This window comes from Schistocerca gregaria, chromosome 2 (assembly GCF_023897955.1).
Source record: "Schistocerca gregaria isolate iqSchGreg1 chromosome 2, iqSchGreg1.2, whole genome shotgun sequence".
Classification (NCBI taxonomy): domain Eukaryota; kingdom Metazoa; phylum Arthropoda; class Insecta; order Orthoptera; family Acrididae; genus Schistocerca; species Schistocerca gregaria.
Window position 1 is genome coordinate 424,712,168 of NC_064921.1, and position 24,571 is coordinate 424,736,738.

The window sequence follows — 24,571 nt, forward strand, 5'->3', positions numbered from 1 at the left end:
AATGCATACACTCATTTGCAACATTAATTTCGCTGTTCACACATAACCAGGGTGGTAAATCATGCTCATTTCTGTAATAACCTTGTATGTCTCGTTTCTATAGATGTTGTTTGATCCTCCTATTAACACGGCGAAATCATGTTTATTCAAACCAGCTAAGTCAGCTGATGTTGTTAGGTCCGTTATTTCACTCGTTGGAGCCCCCGGCTTTATGAAACCAGATGCGTTGAAACTATATGTTCTCATCAACATTGCAGATCACTGTAAAGAATACCATAACTGAAACTGAGTGTACATAGGCATAGTATATCACTACAAGACGGCACCATTACAAACTAATCCTTAAAAAGCTCATGACATTGTTTTTGCCCATCCTACACTGAAGTGTGTTCTTTATCTTCAATGCAATTTATTACATACTACCCAGTTGTAATCATCCCCAAGGATTTCATTTGCTTTCTCTAATAGGAGTTCTGCTGTTTTTGTCAGTAACTGTGATGATGATGTCATCAGCTCCGAGAACTTTTTCTCCATGTCTTAAACTGTCTGAAAAGTCATAGATATATATTAAGAACAGAACTGGACCCTACAAACTATCCTGAGGAATACCAGTGATTGTCTGTTTCTTGTCTGACAATTGTTGTAATAAAAATTATCAGCAGGATGTGAACTATCTCCACCTTTTACACCCTGCTTTCTGAGTAAGATTGGAACTACTCATTTGCTTCTCCTCTTACACCTAGTGCTTCTAGTTTGCTTAGTAGTATTTTATGATCAACAGAGTCAGAAGCCTTGGACAAGTCTGAGAAAGTTTTGGTTTCACATTCATCCCTATCAAAAACTTCAAGTACCACTTTTTTCAACAGTGTAATGGCCAACAATTTTACTTGTCCCACTTCGGAAACCAAACTGTGCTTTGTTAAAAGGTAGTATTTGCTTGTGTGACTCATTAGTCTCTTTTTTGTGATGATTCTATTATTTAGGGGAATCAAAACAGTAGTGACACAGGCCTGTAATTTTCAGTGCTTTCTGCATTACCTTTCTTTAATAAGGGCACCACTTGTACACGGTTTAGGTACTCTGGGAAAATACCTGAACTAAAGAACTCATTATGTTTGTTAGTAGTGTTTTTTTATGGTACCTTTGCTCACCTTCAGAACAGAGACAGGTACTCATCTATGCCCCCTGACTTCTTATTTTTGAATTTATAAGTTGCCTTCCTGAAATCGAGCTCTGTTGTGGGGAAATAAGCTCATACTTCCTATTGAGCATAGTGGAAGACCCCAGATTTCAATGAAGTATTCCAGTTCCTCAAACTAGTCTTCAATTTCGATTATTTCAAGTTTGAAGGTACCACATACATACAGAAACAGGGTCTTAAATGGGTTCTCATTATTCTATTGCCTTGCCAATGTATTCATGACTATATTCAGACATCATATGATTTAAAATATTTTCCAAAAAACAGTGATGTGGGCAAGACATGTTGCTAATATTTTATTGTATAGAGGAACCTGTCAGGAATGTGATAATTATTTGGATTGGTTAAACAAAATACAACTATGGAATGGGTTGAAAATGGGAGTCCTTCCATTTTTAAATTTGTGGATAAAGATTAAAGGTAACTTAATTGAATATATTTATAGAAAGACAAGACGTTCTGTTCTAGTTATACATGCTGTTGTGGTCTTCAGTCCTGAGACTGGTTTGATGCAGCTCTCCATGCTACTCTGTCCTGTGCAAGTGTCTACATCTCCCAGTACCAACTGCAACCTACACCCTTCTGAAACTGCTTAGTGTATTCATCTCTTTGTCTCCCTCTACGATTTTTTCGCTCCACGCTGCCCTCCAATGCTAAATTTGTGATCCCTTGATGCCTCAAAACATGTCCTACCAACCGATCCCTTCTTCTAGTCAAGTTGTGCCACAAACTTCTCTTCTCCCCAATTCTATTCAGTACATCCTCATTAGTTACGGGATCTATCCACCTTATCTTCAGCATTCTTCTGTAGCACCACATTTCAAAAGCTTCTATTCTCTTCTTGTCCAAACTAGTTATCGTCCATGTTTCACTTCCATACGTGGCTACACTCCATACAAATACTTTCAGAAACGACTTCCTGATACGTAAATCTATACTCGATGTTAACAAATTTCTCTTCTTCAGAAACGCTTTCCTTGCCATTGCCAGTCTACATTTTATATCCTCTCTACTTTGACCGTCATCAGTTATTTTACTTCCTAAATAGCAAAACTCCTTTACTACTTTAAGTGTCTCATTTCCTAATCTAATTCCCTCAGCATCACCCGATTTAATTTGACTACATTCCATTATCCTCGTTTTGCTTTTGTTGATGTTCATCTTATATCCACCTGTCAAGACACTGTCCATTCCGTTCAACTGCTCTTCCAAGTCCTTTGCCGTCTCTGACAGAATTACAATGTCATTGGCGAACCTCAATGTTTTTATTTCTTCTCCATGAATTTTAATACCTACTCCGCATTTTTCTTTTGTTTCCTTTACTGCTTGCTCAATATACAGATTGAATAACACCGCGGAGAGGCTACAACCCTGTCTCACTCCTTTCCCAACCACTGCTTCCCTTTCATGCCCCTCGACTCTTGTAACTGCCATCTGGTTTCTGTACAAATTGTAAGTAGCCTTCCGCTCCCTGTATTTTACCCCTGCCACCTTCAGAATTTGAAAGAGAGTATTCCAGTCAACATTGTCAAAAGCTTTCTCCAAGTCTACAAATGCTAGAAACGTAGGTTTGCCTTTTCTTAATCTTTCTTCTAAGATAAGTCATAAGGTCAGTATTGCCTCACGTGTTCCAACATTTTTATGGAATCCTAACTGATCTTCCCCGATGTCGGCTTCTACTAGTTTTTCCATTCGTCTGTAAAGAATTCGCGTTAGTATTTTGCAGCTGTTACTTATTAAACTGATAGTTTGGCAATTTTCACATCTGTCAGCACCTGCTTTCTTTGGGATTGGAATTATTATATTCTTCTTGAAGTCTGAGGGTATTTCGCCTGTCTCATACATCTTGCTCACCAGCTGGTAGAGTTTTGTCATGACTGGCTCTCCCAAGGCAGTCAGTAGTTCTAATGGAAAGTTGTCTACTTCCGTGGCCTTGTTTGAGCTCAGGTCTTTCAGTGCTCTGTCAAACTCTTCACGCAGTATCTTATCTCCCATTTCGTCTTCATCTACATCCTCTTCCATTTCCATAATATTGTCCTCTCAAGTACATCGCCCTTGTATATAATTATGTTCCAAAAATACTATTTTTTAAATTCATGAGTAACATATAACAACAAATGGCATTACATAAGATAACTTTTAAAGCTAGAACAATGAGTTACAAAATTTTGAAGATCATCAATAATAAAATCTCAAGTTTATCTAGATAGTGGCAGATGGGGCATGCGGATTCTTCTCAGTGAGAGTAATCTCAGGAAGGTCACCCAGCTACCCACTTTCACTAACATGGACTCGGTCCATAAAACAATGCTGACTCTGTAGGGAAACGGAATGGAAGAAGAAGAAGAAGAAGAAGAAAATACTATCTATTTCACAGATTGTTATCAAGTTCAACACTCTCCTATTACAGGAGCTGCTCTTCTGTGATCTTTAACAGTGTCCTCCATCATCATATCTGGTAACGATCCCATACCGCACAGCAATAATCTAGCAGAGGATGGACAAGTGTAGTACAAGCGGTCTCTCTAGTAGACCTGTTCCATATAAGCCAACTGCCAAAAACCTCATTCTTTGGTTTTTCTTCCCCATGTAATTGTTCCAATTTAAGGTGTTTGTTACTGCGTGTCGCTTATCATTTTTTGGATATTGCACATAATCTTCAGTATCATCAGTCTACTTCTTTTGAAATATTTGTGATTTGAGCTGTGTTTGATGATATAACAATATTAAAGTGTTGGGTGGCAACTGATTATGTATAGCCATTCAACATTATTAGTGTATGGAGCTTATTTCGGTGGTGGGAAATATTGCAGCGTACCATACAAGAAGGTTGTATACATGGAAGAATCCTGGGGATACTAAAAGGTTTCAGAAAGATTATATAATGGTAAGACAGAGATTTAGGAATCAGGTTTTAAATTGTAGGACATTTTCAGGGGCAGGTGTGGACTCTGACCACAGTCTATCGGGTATGACCTGTAGATTAAAACTGAAGAAACTGCAAAAAGGTGGGAATTTAAGGACATGGGATCTGGATAAGCTGAAAGAACCAGAGGTTGTACAGAGTTTCAAGGAGAGCATAAGGGAACAATTGACAGGAATGGGGGAAAGAAACACAGTAGAAGAAGAATGGGTAGCTCTGAGGGATGAAGTAGTGAAGGCAGCAGAGGATAAAGTAGGTAAAAAGATGAGGGCTGCTAGAAATCCTTGGGTAACAGAAGAAATATTGAATTTAATTGATGAAAGGAGAAAATATGAAAATGCAGTAAATGAAACAGGCAAAAAGGAATACAAACATCTCAAAAATGAGATTGACAGGAAGTGCAAAATGGCTAAGCAGGGATGGCTAGAGGGCAAATGTAAGGATGTAGAAGCTTATCTCACTAGGGGTAAGATAGATACTGCCTACAGGAAAATTAAAGAGACCTTTGGAGAGAAGAGAACCACTTGTATGAATATCAAGAGCTCAGATGGAAACCCAGTTCTAAGCAAAGAAGGGAAGGCAGGAAGGTGGAAGGAGTATATAGAGGGTTTATACAAGGGCAATGTAATTGAGGACAATATTATGGAAATGGAAGAGGATGTAGATGAAGATGAAATGGGAGAAACGATACTGCGTGAAGAGTTTGACAGAGCACTGAAAGACCTGAGTCGAAACAAGGCCCCGGGAGTAGACAACATTCCATTAGAACTACTGACGGCCTTGGCAGAGCCATCATGACAAAACTCTACCAGCTGGTGAGCAAGATGTATGAGACAGGCAAAATACCCTCAGACTTCAAGAAGAATATAATAATTCCAATCCCAAAGAAAGCAGGCGCTGACAGATGTGAAAATTACCTAACTATCAGTTTAATAAGTCACAGCTGCAAAATAGTAACGTGAATTCTTTACAGACGAATGGAAAAACTGGTAGATCCGGACCTCGGGGAGGATCAGTTTGGATTCCGTAGAAATGTTGGAACACGTGAGGCAATACTGACCTTACGACTTATCTTAGAAGAAAGATTAAGAAAAGGCAAACCTACGTTTCTAGCATTTGTAGACTTGGAGAAAGCTTTTGACAATGTTGACTGGAATACTCTCTTTCAAATTCTGTATATTGAGCAAGCAGTAAAGGAAACAAAAGAAAAATTTGGAGTAGGTATTAAAATTCATGTAGACGAAGTAAAAACTTTGAGGTTCGCCGATGACATTGTAATTCTGTCAGAGACGGCAAAGGACTTGGAAGAGCAGTCGAACGGAATGGACAGTGTCTTGAAAGGAGGATCTAAGATAAACATCAGCAAAAGCAAAACGAGGATAATGGAATGTAGTCAAATTAAGTCAGGTGAATTAGATTAGGAAATGAGACACTTCAAGTAGTAAAGGAGTTTTGCTATTTAGGAAGTAAAATAACTGATGACGGTCAAAGTAGAGAGGATATAAAATGTAGACTGGCAATGGCAAGGAAAGCGTTTCTGAAGAAGAGAAATTTGTTAACATCGAATATAGATTTATGTATCAGGAAGTCATTTCTGAAAGTATTTGTATGGAGTGTAGCCATGTATGGAAGTGAAACATGGACAATAAATAGTTCGGACAAGAAGAGAATAGAAGCTTTTGAAATGAGTGCTACAGAAGAATGCTGAAGATAAGGTGGATAGATCCCGTAACTAATGAGGAGGTATTGAATAGGATTGGGGAGAAGAGAAGTTTGTGGCACAACTTGACTAGAAGAAGGGATCGGTTGGTAGGACATGTCCTGAGGCATCAAGGGATCACAAATTTAGCATTGGAGGGTAAAAATCGTAGAGGGAGACCAAGAGATGAATACACTAAGCAGATTCAGAAGGATGTAGGTTGTTGTAGATACTGGGAGATGAAAATGCTTGCACAGGACAGAGTAGCATGGAGAGCTGCATCAAAACAGTCCCAGGACTGAAGACGACAACAACAACAACAAACAACAACAACCACCCCATGGTTGGCATCACAGCATATTTTAAATGAGACATTGTACGGTCAGCAACTATACTGTCTAGAACAATATTTATGTGCAGTGAGGTGATTCTTCTGGAAAGAATGGAATTCTCAGGGAATTCAGTATACTTAAAAAATCAGGGAATTTCAGAGAATTCTGTATTTTTCACCTATCATTGAATTGAATTTCGTTGAGTTTTAGAAATCACAAATTTTAAAATACTTAATGTCTCAAAGTGTGATAATTATATGAATATAATTCCACCTAAATTATCGATGTTTAGAAACTTCAGTTAAACTACCCGTTTGCCTGGTATGTAGCTCAGCCAAGAGGAAAGAAGAGTTGTTACTGTGGTGTGCTGTCCCCCACCTCTTTCCCCTCTACCCTCTCCCTGATTAGCAGCTCACAATTAATTTATCAGGAGCTTCTTGATGCCACCTTTCTCCTTGCATGTGAAATTCTCAGGGATTTTTCTTTTTTTTCTCCAAGTTTAGTACCCTTCCGATATATGGAACATGTAACTCTGCTTTCCGCACGTCACTAGGTACAGAAATTAGCATGAGCACTTCTACGGGAAACATGGAGAAAGGTTACCTGCACTGATGAGTTGTGAGGTGGTGAAGTCTGCTGAACAGTAGGGCATCATTCAGACTGGAGGAAGAGGTATTCTTGTATACAGGGTGTTAAGGTAAGATTAATTGGAGTAGCTGGTTTGTCTCACACCAGCAACCAATACAGTAGCCTATTGTTGCATCATGTACCTCCAAAGTTAACCTGCACACTGTGGCTCCTCAACTGTGTTAGTTTTAAGGAACAGTACGCGTGCATGGGTGTGTGATCCCAGAGTCAATTGATGTATATCCTAATCAGCATGTATGACACATGTAGCAAGCAAAATGTGTGATCTGCAACTTGTCTCTGACTGCTGTTAGGAAGTTGTTAGCATATTCAGAAGTTGTTAGCTCCATTTGGATGCTCATGGATCAGGATGACAACCCAACAGTTTCGGTGAGATTGTGATGCGGCCCAGTCACCATGAGTGAGGTGGAAAGGGGAAGGAAGGTGTTATTTCGTGTTTGACAAAAGTGTGTTATAATTTTCCAAAGAGTGCATTAATTTTGAAACAAAATTGATGTAGCAAATGATATAAAATAGCTAAATTCTTGCTCTGACTGATCTATATAGGAAATTGAAATTGTAAATAGAAGTCATTAGGGGAAGTGGCAACAAAACGACTATTCACGTTGGTGTGTAGAATATGAGTCTGGTGACATACCATCTGACTTTCGGAAAAGCATCATCCACACAATTCCGAACATGGCAAGAGCTCACAAGTGCGAGAATTATCGCACAATCAGCTTAACAGCTCATGCATCGAAGCTGCTTAAAAGAATAATATACAGAATAATGGAAAAGAAAATTGAGAATGCGCTAGGTGACGATCAGTTTGGCTTTAGGAAAAGTAACGGCACGAGAGAGGCAATTCTGACATTACAGCTAATAATGGAAGCAAGGCTAAAGAAAAATCAAGACATGTTCATAGGATTTGTCGACCTGGAAAAAGCGTTCAACAATATAAAATGGTGCAAGCTGTTTGAAATACTGAAAAAAGTAGGGGTAAGCTATAGGGAGAGATGGGTCATATACAATATGTACAACAACCGAGAGGGAATAATAAGAGTGGACGATCAAGGACGAAGTGCTCGTATTAAGAAGGGTGTAAGACAAAGCTGTAGCCTTTCGCCCCTACTCTTCAATCTGTACATCGAGGAAACAATGATGGAAATAAATGAAAGGTTCAGGAGTGGAATTAAAATACAAGGTGAAAGGATATCAATGATACGATTCGCTGATGACATTGCTATTCTGAGTGAAAGTGAAGAAGAATTAAATGATCTGCTGAATGGAATGAACAGTCTAATGAGTACACAGTATGGTTTGAGAGTAAATCGGAGAAAGACGAAGGTAATGAGAAGTAGTAGAAATGAGAACAGTGAGAATCTCAACATTAGGATTGATGGTCACGAAGTCAATGAGGTTAAGGAATTCTGCTACCTAGGCAGTAAAATAACCAATGACAGACGGAGAAAGGAAGACATCAAAAGCAGACTCGCTATGGCAAAAAAGGCATTTCTGGCCAAGAGAAGTCTACTAATATCAAATACCAGCCTTAATTTGAGGAAGAAATTTCTGAGGATGTACGTCTGGAGTACAGCAGTGTATGGCAGTGAAACATGGACTGTGGGAAAACCGGAACAGAAGAGAATCGAAGCATTTGAGATGTGGTGCTATAGACGAATGTTGAAAATTAGGTGGACTGATAAGGTAAGGAATGAGGAGGTTCTATGCAGAATCAGAGAGGAAAGTAATATGTGGAAAACACTGATAAGGAGAAGGGACAGGATGATAGGACATCTGCTAAGACATGAGGGAATGACTTCCATGGTACTAGAGGGAGCTGTAGAGGGCAAAAACTGTAGAGGAAGACAGAGATTGGAATATGTCAAGCAAATAATTGAGGACATAGGTTGCAAGTGCTACTCTGTGATGAAGAGGTTAGCACAGGAAAGGAATTTGTGGCAGGCCGCATCAAACCAGTCAGTAGACCGATGGGGGGGGGGGGGAATAGAAAATGAAATACGTCGATTAAGTCATCCAATTCCTAAGTCTTGCACTATGACTTATGTTTGGCATTGCCTTCTTCCCACCTGTTTTGAAATGTCAACTGTGTATCCTGATGGACAGATCATTATTAATGACATGGCACCTCCTCACTTTGTGGCAGTGTGGTTTGGTTCTGAGCTCGACGTGGGACATTGCTGCGAAGATTGGTGATAAGATGAAAATTTCTTTCACAACTATGAACTGATGACCTCCATGTGGAGCACCACCACATAAGTATGTGTTAACAATCTTGGTTTTGCGAGTAGGTATTCTTTAATTTATTTTAAGGAGCTCCCTAGAAAATCTAGGAGGAGCCTACAACATTACAAATAATATAAACAAAAAATAAAAATGACAGTTTTTCGCTATGTTTTTTCTTGCTGTTTTACATGTTACTTTGGTAAATATTTGTAACTTTTGCGGAGACAGAGTGAGAGAGTGGGGTCATGCAGCTCTCATCAAGCTTTAGATATTTTTTGTCTAAACATTTGGCAGGCACAAATTATGTTTGTCACCTCTGCTGATCAGCTGACAAGATTGCCATCACCGCAATGAATAACACAGCTGAAATACATAAGTGGTTATAAGGGAATTGTGTTCTTAAGACTCAATTTCTGTCACAACAATAAACAATAAGACTGAAACAATATAGCAGTGATCATGTATGCCTCAACAATAAAAATACTATATCGACAAGTAAGGTAGAAAGTACACACATTGTTTCATGTTTAATGATAGCTGTTTTTATTCTAATATCACTTTTTTTAAAAAATTTGTAATAATCAGCATCCTATATCTATCTCTCAGATTCATTGCCAGTGAACAATCTTCTGAACTTTTGTGCTGCTGCTGCTGCATTATAGGTCTGTTGTAGCTCTGTATATTCATGTCAGCTGTCAGTCTAAAGCACGATACCTAATTACACACACTGCTAGTACAACATTATTTAATGTCACATTTACCGATGTTTCAGTGTGGCTTAATCAGGGTTTATAAAACACTTGATGGTTTTAAGATATCTTTTCTAACCTATATCTTTGTGTGTTTGCTTTAGAGAATAAGTTACTGTAAGTAAGATATGCTAATATACTTGCAGAAAGAATACTCAGTGTCAATTGTGAGGCAGGTGTATGCCTGTGATACAGCCATTTGCTCATTTTTCCCCCTCAGCATCAGTCAGAATAATTATTCACAGCCTGTAATACACCAGTATTCGAGCTGTTCACCTGCAGATTCTTTTCTGTGCTAAATCCTTCGTAACTCTATGGAGAGGAAATCTACTGACTCTTCTCTAAAAATTTGACATTGCATAATGTTTATTTCAACTGTTTCTTTACCAACCACTGATTTTGAGAATATTGAAATCTAGAACAGTCTTTTCTAATGTCATCAACTCATCGAATGCTGCTGTTTACTTATTCTTGCTATTCTCACCAGATATATGATTTCAAAGAAGATTGGGGCCTACTTCTCTATCACTGATTGAAGTATAACAAGTGTGAATTAATCTACCAAATCAAATTGTTTGGCTGTCTTTTGATTTGTGAGGCAAAATTAAAATTATAAAGAAAGAAGTAAAAGTTCTCGCATTGAATGTCAGCTATGACATTGCATGTGGTTTTGGAGAAACGAAGGAAAATGTCACAACACACTGCCAGTAGAAATATTTTATTGGAATTTAGCAAAAAGAACAAATTCCAGATCCAGAAAGAATGGTTGAAGCTGTTGCAGAATATGTGCTGTTTGAAGCTTCTGGAAGGAATAAAACTGTGTGTTGGACTGAGACTGAACTCTGGAACCTTGCCTGTTGGGGGCACTACATTCATCGACTGAGCCTTGTAGCTGTGACATACTATCTGTTCTCACGTTCACCAAAACCTCTCTGTCCTTTCACAGACTTCCTCCACACTTTTCTGGTCTAGCCCTCCTGTTTTGGCAGAGGAATGACTTAGTCGCAGCCAAGGGTATTGTTTCCACTATGAATGTTTGCCTCTGTGGCAGGGTGCACATTGTTTTGAAATCTTGTGACAGGTTAGAACTGCGCATTGAGTTGGCACTTAAACGTGGAATCTTGTAAGGCTCCTGCTTTGTGTCCTGGTCCAACACACAATCTCAATCTGCCAAGATACTTAAATTTTCTGGTTGTTGGTGAGAGAAAGACCCTCTCCATGCTAGCTCTTGTGGAGTTCTTTGCCTGCAAATAAATGTTGCCTATGAGATTTGCATTAATTATATTATTATATAAATTGTGAAGTGAATGGTGTCTCTTACCATTGCCTTTCCTGTCTGGTTCCACTGCCCCCCACGTCCTTCCCAAGCCCATCTCTGATTTGCTTGCTCATTTATGTCGGATTGTATCTTGTAATACTGTCTAAAGAAAGACTACTATTAGGTAGATTGTGTGACTGCCTTTGCTGTTGGTATTAACATCAAAGTTCTTGATATTTCAGAATGGTATGTATAACTCATTAGCTGAACATAATGACTGAGTAGCTGACTTCTCTGAAATTCTAAAGCATTGCCAATTCCTTTTTACAGATTGAGAATTTTGTGCATCTCCAATATTTACTCTGTCACGAATAGAACAATGTTTGCTATTGCTGCAAATTGTCGCTGGCTACAACACTTGAATGTTCAAGGTTGCTGGAGAATAACTGATGATGGTATCAGGTAAAAGAATCCTAATGCTACATTCATTAATTTCTTTTAATTGAATTGTTAATTTTGATACATAATTAATGAATGTTTCGCAGAAGTATGTTTCAAGCAGTTAATTTACGCCATGGGATGCTGTTTATAATAAGTAAGAGTGGGAGATTTTGTGGAAAGTTATGCAGAATAAAAGAAGTGTTTAATGATGAACTGACATAATTGATAAAACTTGATTAAAATTATATGCAGTATATTTGTTTCTACACTGAAGCACCAAGGAAAGTGTTACAGGCATGTGTATTCAAATACCGATATATGTAAACAGGCAGAATATGGTGCTGCGATCAGCAATGCCTGTATAAGACAGTGTGTGTTTGGCACAGTTGTTAGACTGGGTTACTGCTGCAACAATGACAGGTTATCAAGATTTACGTGAGTTTTAATGTGGTGTTATAGTTGGTGCATGAGCGATAGGACACAGCATCTCCAAGGTAGTGATGAAGTGGAGATTTCTCCGTACAACCATTTCATGAGTGTACCGTGCATGTCAGGAATTGAGTAAAATGTCAAACCTCTAACATCACTGCCGCTGGGAAAAGATCCTGCAAGAATTGTACAACATGACAGAATCGCCACCCTTCCACAAATTGTTTCACATTTCAATGCTGGATCATAACAAGTGTCAGCGTGTGAACTATTCAACGAAACCATTGATAAGGGCTTTCGGAGCTGATGGCCCGCTCGTGTACTCTTGATGACTGCGCAACACAAAGCTTTATGCCCCGCATGGGTTCGTCAAAGCAGGCATTGGACTGTTGATGATTGGAAATATGTTGCTTGGTCGGATGGGTCTCGTTTCAAATTGTATCGAGTGGATGGACATGTTTGGGTATGGAGACAGCCTCATGAATCCATGGACCCTGCATGTAAGCAGGAGACAGTTCAAAAGAATGATTATGAAGAACCCGCCTCGATTCCAAATAAAAACCGGATCTTGACCTAGGTTTTGGCACTGATAACCACACCTTCTTTGGAACACACTAAAACTAGTTTTAATCACTAGTTTATAATCACTAAGTTATTCATGATTGCTGATGCGCTGCAATATTAAAAGTTGTCACTGTTCAAGCTGGTGGAGGCTCTGTAATAGTGTGGGGTGTGTGCAGTTAGAGTGATATGGGACATCTGATACATCTAGATACAACTGACAGGTGACACATACGTGAGCATCCTGTCTGATCACCTGCATCCATTCATGTCAATTGTGCATTCCCAAGGAGTGGGCAGTGCGACACCCCCACATGTCCAGAATTGCTACAAGTGGTTCAAGAAACATTCTTCTGAGATTAAACACTTGTGCTGGACACCAAACTCCTCAGATATGAACATTATTGCAAGCATATCTGGAATGTCTTGTGAAGTGCTGTTCAGAAGAAATCTCCACCCCCTCGTACTCTTTTGGATTTATGGACAGACCTGCAGGATTCATGGTGTCAGTTCCCTCCAGCACTACTCCGGACATTAGTTGAGTCCATGCCGTGTCATGTTGTGGGACTTCTGCATGCTCATGGGGTCCCTACACAGTTTTAGGCAGGTGTATCACTTTCTTTGGCTCTTCAGAGTAGTTTCCATTATGAAATACGAACATATTTCGGTATCAGTAACTTTACACATTGCCATTTCCAACTGTCACAAGCAAACACAAAGAGAAAGCGGCATTCACGCAGTGATTCTGGATATCTGACAGTTTGGAAGTGATTGGAATGTGTTCATGCACTGACTGAAACTCTGGAAACAGTGGGGGCAAGTCAGGTTTTCTACAAATTGCAAGACATATTATGCATGTAGCTTTTTTGTGCAGTTGTGAAGATCTCCTGTCTGCAAAAAAATCTGGTTTTTTAATAGTGCAAGAAAGTTTCTTCTTTCTGAACGATGAATATGGTTTTTTGTGTGTAACAAAATGAACTTCTTTCATAAAGCTGTTTCTTTGGAATACAACATACCTTTTTTTCACTTAGGCATGTTTCGTCACCTATTTTGATATCACTGTTATTCCTAATGAGTGTAATTTACATTCCGAATTAACAGGGTGACATTTGTCAGTAAATTATGGGTTAATGACATGTCAAGATTCCTTGTCGTAACTTCCTTTCCTGGTGTGTTGTGTTTGATAACTTTTTTTTAACTTTTGTTCAGTTTAGGTTTACCATTATTTCATTAGTATACCCTGATGAAGAAATTAAAAAGCATCTGGCATCACACCCAGACAGTTGTTTTTGCTGCATTTGCTGTTGCTCAGTCACAAACAACAGTAGCAGAATGTACCTACTGTTACCCTTTGAGAATACCAGCAGTTTAATGAAGCAGAATATAAATTTCATCTTCATGCTCTTCTTAACAAGATGTGGTGCCGAATATTATTTTCACCTGCTAAAATTTTGGAATTTTCCTTTGTGTTTTCTGATATGGCTTTCTCTTATTTCTACATAATACCACATCTAAATAAATTTGTGGCAAGAAAATTTGCTGAGTTCTGTGTGGAACCTGTGATAGCAAAAGAAGAGCATTTTGCAGAAGCACCAGATTTGCACTTTTGGGGATGGAATTTCACTGCGTAAAAATTGGACAAAATGCATTTTTAATTTGAAACAAAAGGCATAGTTAATTCTTCTTTGTAAAACATACATCCATTTTTGTGAAATAAAGATTAGTGCCAACAGAGCGAAATAACTAAGGACTTTTTATGTAATATATTAGTTAGTTTTTCACATAAGGAACAAAATGAGAATTTGAAAAGGTGTAGGACATTGTTTCATCATAAGAAGATATGCTTGATGAATGTAGCAAACCAGTTGTAAACATGTTGGAAAATTAAAGGTGTTTTGGATTACTTGTTGATATAAAATTAAAAAAAATTTTAAAAAAATCATTGTGAATGTGTTAAAACAATAATAAATTAGCTATTTACACCATAAGCATCATTATTTTTACATGTGTATACATCCGTAGATTGTCAAATCTTCATTTATTGTAGTCCTTAGGCATGGCAATTAACACATACAAAAACTATTCACTCTACAAAAGTGAGTAAATGTATATGCAGGTTTATCCATATGCATCTTTCGGGCATTTATTTAAGCACAATAGTGACACAGATTTTCAAGGGGAAGACATTCTTGTATGGATCTAACTTGTCTGACAAAAGAAGTCTTTGATAATCTAACCATGGAAGTAAAATTTACAATAAATCTTTAAAATATTTTAATCTGAGTTAGTGTTTCTTCTTGCCAGTTACTGTAATACATGTATAGCTCTTGGGTATAAATACTCAGTTAGATAGCTGTGTATCTTTCTCGTTTAGCTGTAAATGTGTATGAGATCTGTTCAAAAAATTCTGCAGCTTTTCCCACAAAAATTTTTGTGTTTACCTTTCACTTATGGTGCATGGTCTCTTTCTAAATACTCTCATCCACAATTGTTTCACTGTTCCCAATGCCATTTTCAGTTCCGGAAGCAGTCTTGGTCCACCTCATGCTGGATTGTGCAAAGTGACATCTTTTATGCGGGGTTTTCAACTTTGGAAGAAGGGAAAAAGTACGCAGGAGCGAGGTTTGGAGAGTATGGAGTATGAGGCAGCTCAATGATTTCATTTTTTGTGCAGCAGTCATGCACCAGCATAGATGAATTTGTGGATGCGTTATTATGATGCGAAAGCCATGAATTGTCTCACTACATTTCAGACAATTTACTTCTCACATTTTCTTGCAGAAATTACAATGTGTCATGATAGTACCTTGGATTAACAATTTGCTCCTGTGGCACAAATCATGATGAACTAATCCTTCAAAGTCAAAGAAAACTATCAGTGTGACTTTGACATTTGACGTGATATGAAGAGCTTTTTGGTCTCTGAGAACCTTTCCCGACCCATTGTGAAGATTGAACCTGGTCTCAACATCATAACCGTAGAATGTGTCATCACCAGTTATGATTGAGCCTTGGTCTCAACATCATAACCGCAGACCCACATGTCACCACCAGTTAAGATTCTCTTAAGGAACATCTCATTCTCATTTGTGCGATCCAAAAGCTCTTCACAGATTGTGAGGCAAAGGTCTTTCTGGTCTTGACTCATGAGCCATGGGATGATAAACTTAGTGGAAACGTGGAAACACAAGGCATTCCATGAAGCTGTCAGGATTTCATGACATGATCCAACTGAAATGTTACATTCTTCTGCCCCCCCCCCCCCCCCCCCCCATGAACCATAGACCTTGCCGTTGGTGGGTAGGCTTGTGTGCCTCAACGATACAGATGCCCGAACCGTAGGTGCAACCACAATGGAGGGGTATCTGTTGAGAGGCCAGACTAACGTGTGGTTCCTGAAGAGGGGCAGCAGCCTTTTCAGTAGTTGCAGGGGTAACACTCTGAATGATTGACTGATCTGGCCTTGTAACACTAACCAAAACGGCCTTGCTGTGCTGGTACTTGGAACAGCTGAAAGCAAGGGAAAACTACAGCAGTAATTTTTCTCGAGGGCATGCAGCTTTACTGTATGGTTAAATGATGATGGCATCCTCTTGGGTAAAATATTCCGGAGGTAAAATAGTCCCCTATTCGGATCTCTGGGCGGGAACTACTCAGGAACTGACGTTCTACGGATCGGAGCATGGAATGTCAGATCCCTTAATTGGGCAGGTAGGTTAGAAAATTTAAAAATGGAATGGGATAGGTTAAAGTTGCATAGTGGGAGTTAGTGAAGTTCGGTGGCAGGAGGAACAAGACTTCTTGTCAGGTGAATACAGGGCTATAAATACAAAATCAAATAGGGGTAATGCAGGAGTAGGTTTAATAATGATCAAAAAATAGGAGTGTGGGTAAGCTACTACAAACAGCATAGTGAATGCATTATTGTGGCCAAGATAGACACGAAGCCCATGCCTACTACAGTGGCACAAGTTTATATGTCAACTAGCTCCACAGATGACGAAGAGATTGATGAAATGTTTGATGAGATAAAAGAAATTATTCAGGTACTGAAGGGAGACGAAAATATAATAGTCATGGGTGACTGGAATTCGAGAGTAGGAAAAGGGAGAGAAGGTAACATAGTAGGTGAATATGGATTTGGAGGGGGGGGGGGGGGGGGGAGAAATGAAAAAGGAAGCTGCCTGGTAGAAATTTGCACAGAGCATAACTTAATCATAGCTAACACTTGGTTCAAGAATCATGAAATATGGCAGTATACATAAAAGAAGCCTGGAGATACTAGAAGGGATCACATAGATTATACAGAGATTCAGGAACCAGGTTTTAAATTGTAACACATTTCCAGGGGCAGATGTGGACTCTGACCACAATCTATTGGTTATGAACTGCAGATTAAAACTGAAGAAACTGCAAAAAGGTGGGAATTTAAGGACATGGGATCTGGATAAGCTGAAAGACCCAGAGGTTGTACAGAGTTTCAAAGAGAACATAAGGGAACAATTGGCAGGAATGGAGGAAAGAAACACAGTAGAAGAAGAATGGGCAGCTCTGAGGGATGAAGTAGTGAAGGCAGCAGATGATCAAGTAGGTAAAAAGACAAGGGCTAATACAAATTCTTATGTAACAGAAAATATATTGAATTTTATTGATGAAAGGAGAAAATATAAAAATGCAGTAAGTGATGCAGGAAAAAAGGAATACAAACGTCTCAAAAATGAGATCGACATGAGGTGCAAAATGGCTAAGCAGGAATGGCTAGAGGAAAAATGTATAGATGTAGAGACTTATCACACTAGGGGTTAGATTGATACTGCCTACAGTTAAAGTAAAAGAGACCTTTGGAAAAAAGAGAACCAGTTGCGTGAATATCAAGAGCTCAGATGGAAACCCAATTCTAAGCAAAGATGGGAAAGCAGAAGGGTGGAAGGAGTATATAGAGGGTCTATACAAGGGTGAGGTTTTTAAGGACTATATTATAGAAATGGAAGAGAATGTAGATGAAGATAAAATGGGGAGATACGATACTGTGTGAAAAATTCGGAAGGACCAAAGTCGAAACAAGGCCCCAGGAGTAGACAACATTCCATTAGAACTATTGACAGACTTGGGGGAACAAGTCCTGACAACGCACTACCATCTGGTGAGCAAGACGTATGAGATAGGCGAAATACCCTCAGACTTCAAGAAGAATATAATAATTCCAATCCCAAAGAAAGCAGGTGTTGACAGATATGAAAATTATTGAACTATCAGTTTAATAACCCACAGCTGCAAAATACTAACACAAATTCTTTACAGACGAATGGAAAAACTGGTAGAAGCCGACATCTGGGAGGATCAGTTTGGATTCCGTAGAAATGTTGGAACACGTGAGGCAATACTGACCTTACGACTTATCTTAGAAGAAAGATTACGAAAAGACAAACCTACGTTTCTAGCATTTGTAGACTTAGAGAAAGCTTTTGACAATGATGACTGGAATACTCTCTTTCAAATTCTGAAGGTGGCAGGGGTAAAATACAGGGAGTGAAATATTTACAATTTGTACAGAAACCAGATGGCAGTTGTGAGTCGAGGGGCATGAAAGGGAAGCAGTGGTTGGAGAGGGAGTGCGACAGGGCTACAGCCTATCCCCGATGTTATTCAATCTGTATATTGAGCAAGCAGTAAAGGAAACATAATAAAATATTTGGTGTAGGAATCAAAATCCACGGAGAAGAAATAAAAAACTTTGAGGTTCGCCAATGACATTGTAATTCTGTGATAGACAGCAAAGGACCTGGAAGAGCAGCTGAATGGAATGGACAGTGTCTTGAAAGGAGGATATAAGATGAACATCAACAAAAGCAAAACGAGGATAATGGAATGTAGTCGAGTTAAGTCGTGTGATGCTGAGGGAATTACATTAGGAAATGAGACACTTAAAGTAGTAATGGAGTTTTGCTATTTGGGGAGCAAAAACCTAATGATGGTCGAAGTGGAGAGGATATAAAATGTAGACTGGCAATGGCAAGGAATGTGTTTCTGAAGAAGAGAAATTTGCCAACATTGAATATAGATTTAAGTGTCAGGAAGTCGTTTCTGAAAGTATTTATATGGAGTGTAGCCATGTATGGAAGTGAAACATGGACGATAAATAGTTTGAACAAGAAGAGAATAGAAGCTTTCGAAATGTGGTGCTACAGAAGAACGCTGAAGATTAGATGGGTAGATCACATAACTAATGAGGAGGTATTGAATAGAATTGTGGATAAGAGGAGTTTGTGGCACAACTTTACAAGGAGTGACTGGTTGGTATTACATGTTCTGAGGCGTCATGGGATCACAAATTTAGCATTGGAGGGCAGTGTGGAGGGTAAAATCGTAGAGGGAGCCCAAGAGATGAATACACTAGACAGATTCAGAAGGATGTAGGTTGCAGTAAGTACTGGGAGATGAAGAAACTTGCACAGGATAGAGTAGCGTGGAGAGCTGCATCAAACCAGTCTCAGGACTGAAGACAACAACAACAACATTGTATTCCTTAGACTGAATTAATCAGTGTTCAGAAATGTATTTTCTTCCAGTATCAAATCAGTTAGTAATGCATCCGACTGCATAGTTTGATCTCTGCAGAATACTGCTTCTCATCACTGAACAAAGAACTGCTACTCAGGGCACCGCAGTGTTCGCTCGCATTCTGTCATCATTGAGCAGTCTGTCTACTCCTTCGATGATACGCTCAGGCCATAGCCTTATGTTCCTGCCCAACCACACCCTTGAAAATTTGACATGTTCGGAAAGAAGCAGCAAAATATTTGTGACAGACAAGGAATGTGTAAATAAAATTGCTGTTTGTTTCATTCGGAGCAATTGATGGTATAGTCTTGAGTCTTTCCCTAACAACAGGCTTGCAGATCATAACATTTTTGAAAAAAATGGCTAAATATTTGGGACAAGCAAGAATACAAATGTCATTGCTGGTCATTTCACTCACAGCAGTTTTATCCTTAGTTTTCTAATCAACGATACGCAACAAAATCAGAGAAAGTCATTACTAAGTTGGGGTGGTGCTTGTGGTGTCATCGCCAGACACCACACTTGCTAGGTGGTAGCCTTTAAATTGGCTGCGGTCCGGTAGTTGTCAGCATAGCCTTCAGCTACGTTATTTGCTACGACCTAGCATGGCGCCATTATTAGTTGCTATTGATAGTAGGAATCGTGTACCGTCAAGAGCGACGTTCATCATTAATGGATTAAAGTTAAGTATTCCACCAGCTATGCCCGTTGTTTCTAAATTCTAATTTCCTTGTCCTGTTCCAGACCTCAGGCCAGCCTGCATGAGCTTAATCGCGTGCCTTTCGACCTCCTCTAGTAACATGGTGTTGGAACTCCTGCAAACCACAACAGTGTTATATGTAAATAATGTTGAATATTGCACAACATATTTGTATTACATTCATCAGAAATTCGCAGAATGTGTTAAAAACGTTAAAACTGAAAAAAAGTACATATAGCCAGTTCGCGAACCTACTTCTTTCACTTTCATAACCCTCATTCTTTACCACTACGTTGCACCAAAGACATGAATCTTATAACATCAGTGCTGTTTGTTTTCATATATCTCTAAAGCTTTTACCTCCATTGCATCATCTATTGACGTTTAACTAAAAGAAACAGTACCATGGGTGATGTCCTAGTGAGATCACTTCAGTGCACTGTTCCTGTGAACTGGCCTAGTGACAGTAATAATAAGGCAAAAACAGTAAAAGAAGACTGAACCAGCATGGCATCTGTCATATTGAGTCACAAGTCATTTTGACATTGCTTTCCATAGCTGCTTTTAGGGTGAAGATTGGGGGTAAATGGATAAGGTGAGCAGTGCAGGCCTTAACATTGGCATGCAGACCAAAGATATTGAGAGAATGAGCACCATAATGGTGCATCAAGAAGGTTAGGATCTACTCTAACCTCCTTGAGCTGCATAGATGTTGTTCTTTTTCTATTTGTTAATTGCTTTTTTTGGATTGTAATTGTTAATTGTTTTTCTGCATTGATTCGAGGAAGTTGTTGGAAAAATTATAATACTTATTATTACATCCACTCAGCAAAATGTTACATTGATTTTAACAAAATATAGTACACATTAGTAAAAGAAAAAAACTTAAATAGTTCGATAGTAGTGAAGAAAGATAGATCACAACTTAATTTTTTGTCTGAGGTAACTGCCTTTTCATTTCTAGTCAGACTTGAATTGACTTTAAAATCGGACAGACAATCAGTAATAGTACACATTTCTGCAGAAGATGGTTAAAGAGTAGATAGGGGCCATTGGTGTAGTGACATGTTGATGACTAATTGACGTTCACTGTAAGGTATGAGGGGAGTGGAAGGGGGTGCTGGTTCTACACCATCAGTGCGAGAGCAGGAAGCAAACAATGTGTTTGGAAGCAAAAGATTGAGGAAAATGTTGTTACATTCTAATCAGTATAGATGTGAAATCTGCTATGTATTCAGAAAAATAACTGTGTTCCCAGGTCCCACGTAACCACAACCTTGAACATCGCTTCGGAAGAAACGGCCAAATATTTCTTATAACCAAGATCATAAATTTCTTTGCTGTGTGCATATAGGAATACGAAGGCTCTTTTCTCGTGTTTCATGAAACTGATCTCAGATAATGATTGCTTGGTGGCAGTTCATCAGATCCACTTGCATAGTTTTCACTAGAAGGTGAAATAGTTAGCACTTATCAAGTCACCTGTCGGAAACCCACCAACTCTTCTACTTTGGGTTCATCTAACAGAGCTACAATTTCCTCATTAGTAAGTCCTAAAAATAAAAAAAACGACCCTATTGTGACAATAATGTGTAAAGATAATGGTAATATGACATACCTATTCTGTAATCTGCTCCAAATTGTAACCATAGACATTGACTGGAATGAGCACACACCAGAAACAATCCAAACATGCATAATTGTACATATGGAAGTTAGAGTAATCATAGCTATGAAAATATTTAAAATGATTTCACAGATTCAGTTGTAATTACTTGTGTAGACATTTCGATTCTGAAACTCATTTTTTTCAAATGTGGTAAGTAATACACAATTAAACTTTCCTTGATGCAGATGCTCCCAGTCAGCCATCTTGAAAATTTCTGAAGTTTAAGACACAGTTTCTTGGGTCTGTAGCAAGATACCAGCATGTTTTGCGTTATATACAAAGCAGCAATTCCTGCACAATTGTTTACCTAAGGGCTCTACGACATATTGCAACAATATGATGCTACAATGCAAATTAACCACACCCATGCAGTTGTGTGTGCCAGGTCCAGAAAGGTTGGCATTTTTGTTCCATAAGGGGAGAAATACACGAACATTTCATAAACTCTGAATTCACTTCTCATTTTAACAGAAAACAGGTCCTAACACTCTTGATACATGAAATTAAATGATAAACTAGGAATAGCATACTAATGCAGAGAATGAACATTCTGGTATAATGAATCCTTAGAAATACTACTTGAGAATAATCAGAAAGAAAAGTCTCTGTTTTCTTAAGTTTCATTTATCAGATGAGTGGTAACAGGCCCTCTTTTCGTGTATGATGATAACATCACAAGCTGGCTTAAATAAATTTTACATGAATTTACAAAATTATCATAATTCTTTAGCATTTATCCTGAAGCATCTTGAAAATGAAAGTTAACTTGTATTAAAAAGGTATTTTTATGATTTGTAATTAAGCAAATTAACAGATACTGTATATGTGTTTGCACAGTTAGTATATAATACGAGTAACGATTATTTGATAGTAGTAAGGAAGAGTAGTATTACATAGCAATATTCATGGACACATGGTTATAAACACTTCATAAATTATATTTCTTCTGTTAATTTGTTATGTTGTTTAATCACCTCTTTGGTACTTTTCAGAGTGGTTGGTGAATACTGCCGTAACTTGGAATCCCTCCTTGTCAATGATTGCCGTTCTGTCAGTGAAAGGAGTTTAGGTAATCTACGCACCAGGATGTTTATTGATAGGCCCAGGTATCAAATTGTTCCAATAAGAAGTCTCAATTTACAGGTGTAACTTACCTGGCTTCTAAGATGTGAAATAATGACTTCAAATGAGTACTCTGTGAAAGGTTATTAATTTATGTTAGTGTTGCTCAATGCTATAGCTCCCAGGAAAATGTATTACATTGACTTTCGAGGGATGCCTGTCTGCCTCATGATCATTGTCTGAAATGATCAAAAGGGTTGTAACTGCAAGGAATTATTTCCTGTGTGTTTCATCAAGTAAGAAAGACAAACTGTCGGAAAGTAACTTCTACATGATGCAGGTTTATTTATACTTCATTTCGATATCATAAAGTAATATGACATGAAGACAGCAAGCTGCTTTATTGCTGATGGAAAGAAGCCATTGCTGCTTTCTGAAAAAAAAGTATTTAATATGAGATCTGAAATGGTTTTTCATAGCAATAGAGTACACAGTTAGTTGTTTAGTCCATGGCAATGACTGCACAAAAAATATTACCACATTTCTTGTAAGATTACACTTTTCTTTTTCATTGTAAATCCAATTAAAGATGTTCGTATTACATAATGTTTTATTTGTATCTTTTGTTTTTAGGCTGTGATTGTGACTGAAATAATCTTGTATGTAACTGACGTTAGTTTGTACAAGTTGGAGTAGCAGACTATTCTGATTCATTTATAGCTACTGTTACACATAAAGTGCACTGCTAGCAAGCTGTTACTAGCTAGTGATCAATTCAAGTAAGAGGTTATGTATTTTTTTCCATATTGATTATCCAGTCAAGCAATTGTGATGATCCATTAGTGTAGAAAGCAGAATCAGAGGAATATAAAATAGCAAAATGCCGCAGTAGTAGATAAGAGTATTGTCTGAGAACTGTGGATGACACTGGAAATGTAGATTGGTTTTCATGCATGACCATGATGCCATACGAGTTACCATGGATTTCAGTTTTGGTTCTTACAGCTTAATTTAAATATTAATGGCTCTTGAAAAATGTAGACTGTCCATACAGTATGTAGTTTCTCATACTGTCAAAAGAATGTTTTATCTGTTTTGCCATATCTGTAAAGTCAAAGACAATAAGAATGATTTGCAGCAGAAGAAATAAATATATAATTGAAGTTTTTATTCAGATTATCATTTTATTATTTGCTACCATATTGGATAGTGCATAGAGACTTGATAAATCATACATGGTTCCACAATTTTGTTACAGACACATTAACAGCTTATAAGCTTGTTTGTAAACATACTCTGTGGTGATGTGCTGCCAGCTAAGGTAATCACCAAGCAATTGTTTTAACAGCTGCCAAGTTAAGTAGTGACAGTTGTCAACAATGACCTTCGAGATAGTATAAGTATTTTTTGTGGTTACACTATAAGAATAGGTCTGAATGCTATTGAAGTGGTCCTCAGGCTACTTAGTTGTGTTAATACAATATCTGTTCCCATGAACAGAATAATGACAGTCTTTTAGTAAGCACCGAAGAGTACAATAAATTAACTGCAAGGTAAGTTAGTGGTCTGAAGTTAAGACAAGCACAAGATACTTCATGGACAAGAAAACTGAGCTAGTTTGTATTTAACTGAAATCCATATTACAGGCAGTAAATGAAATGAAGCATTCATTGTCCTGAGAATGTAAATTTTATTCTGCAGATTACTTCATGCAAGTTCAAAGCATAGTAAAACGAGTTTTTCTTTTTTTTTTTAATTGTACGTAGCTATAAAGGAGACAAGTGATACAGAGATCCTGTTGCCAGAAATCCACTTATGATAATTTAAATTAGATTTATTTGCTTTCTTATAGACAGTGTCACCTGTTGCCACCGTAATTGGTCTAGTTTACCAAGTTGTGTCACAAGTATACCAATAAACCTTTCACTGGCTTGATTTCTAAGGTCCATTCTCAATGTAACACATACTAATGAGGGAAAACATTATGACCACCTGTCTAATAGCAGGTTCGTCAAACGCTAAAACACAGTAAGAAGAAAAGTGATGAAATATTGCATGTAAAAAGAATATTGATTTGTTATGTTATTGAACTTCCACTGCAATGGGTGTAAA

At 38.1% G+C, this 24,571-nt stretch overlaps 1 protein-coding gene across 1 annotated transcript in view; it reads left to right on the forward strand.

The window, feature by feature from the left end:
• LOC126323968 (F-box/LRR-repeat protein 15) overlaps nucleotides 1-23,629 on the forward strand; it is a 31,906-nt gene extending 8,277 nt beyond the window's left edge. Inside the window, exons 4-5 of the mRNA XM_049994868.1 lie at nucleotides 11,367-11,498; nucleotides 22,390-23,629. Coding sequence (XP_049850825.1) covers nucleotides 11,367-11,498; nucleotides 22,390-22,546 — 289 coding nt within the window. The 3' untranslated portion in view covers nucleotides 22,547-23,629. The remainder of the gene's footprint in view (nucleotides 1-11,366; nucleotides 11,499-22,389) is intronic.
• The last annotated feature ends 942 nt before the right edge of the window (nucleotides 23,630-24,571 follow it).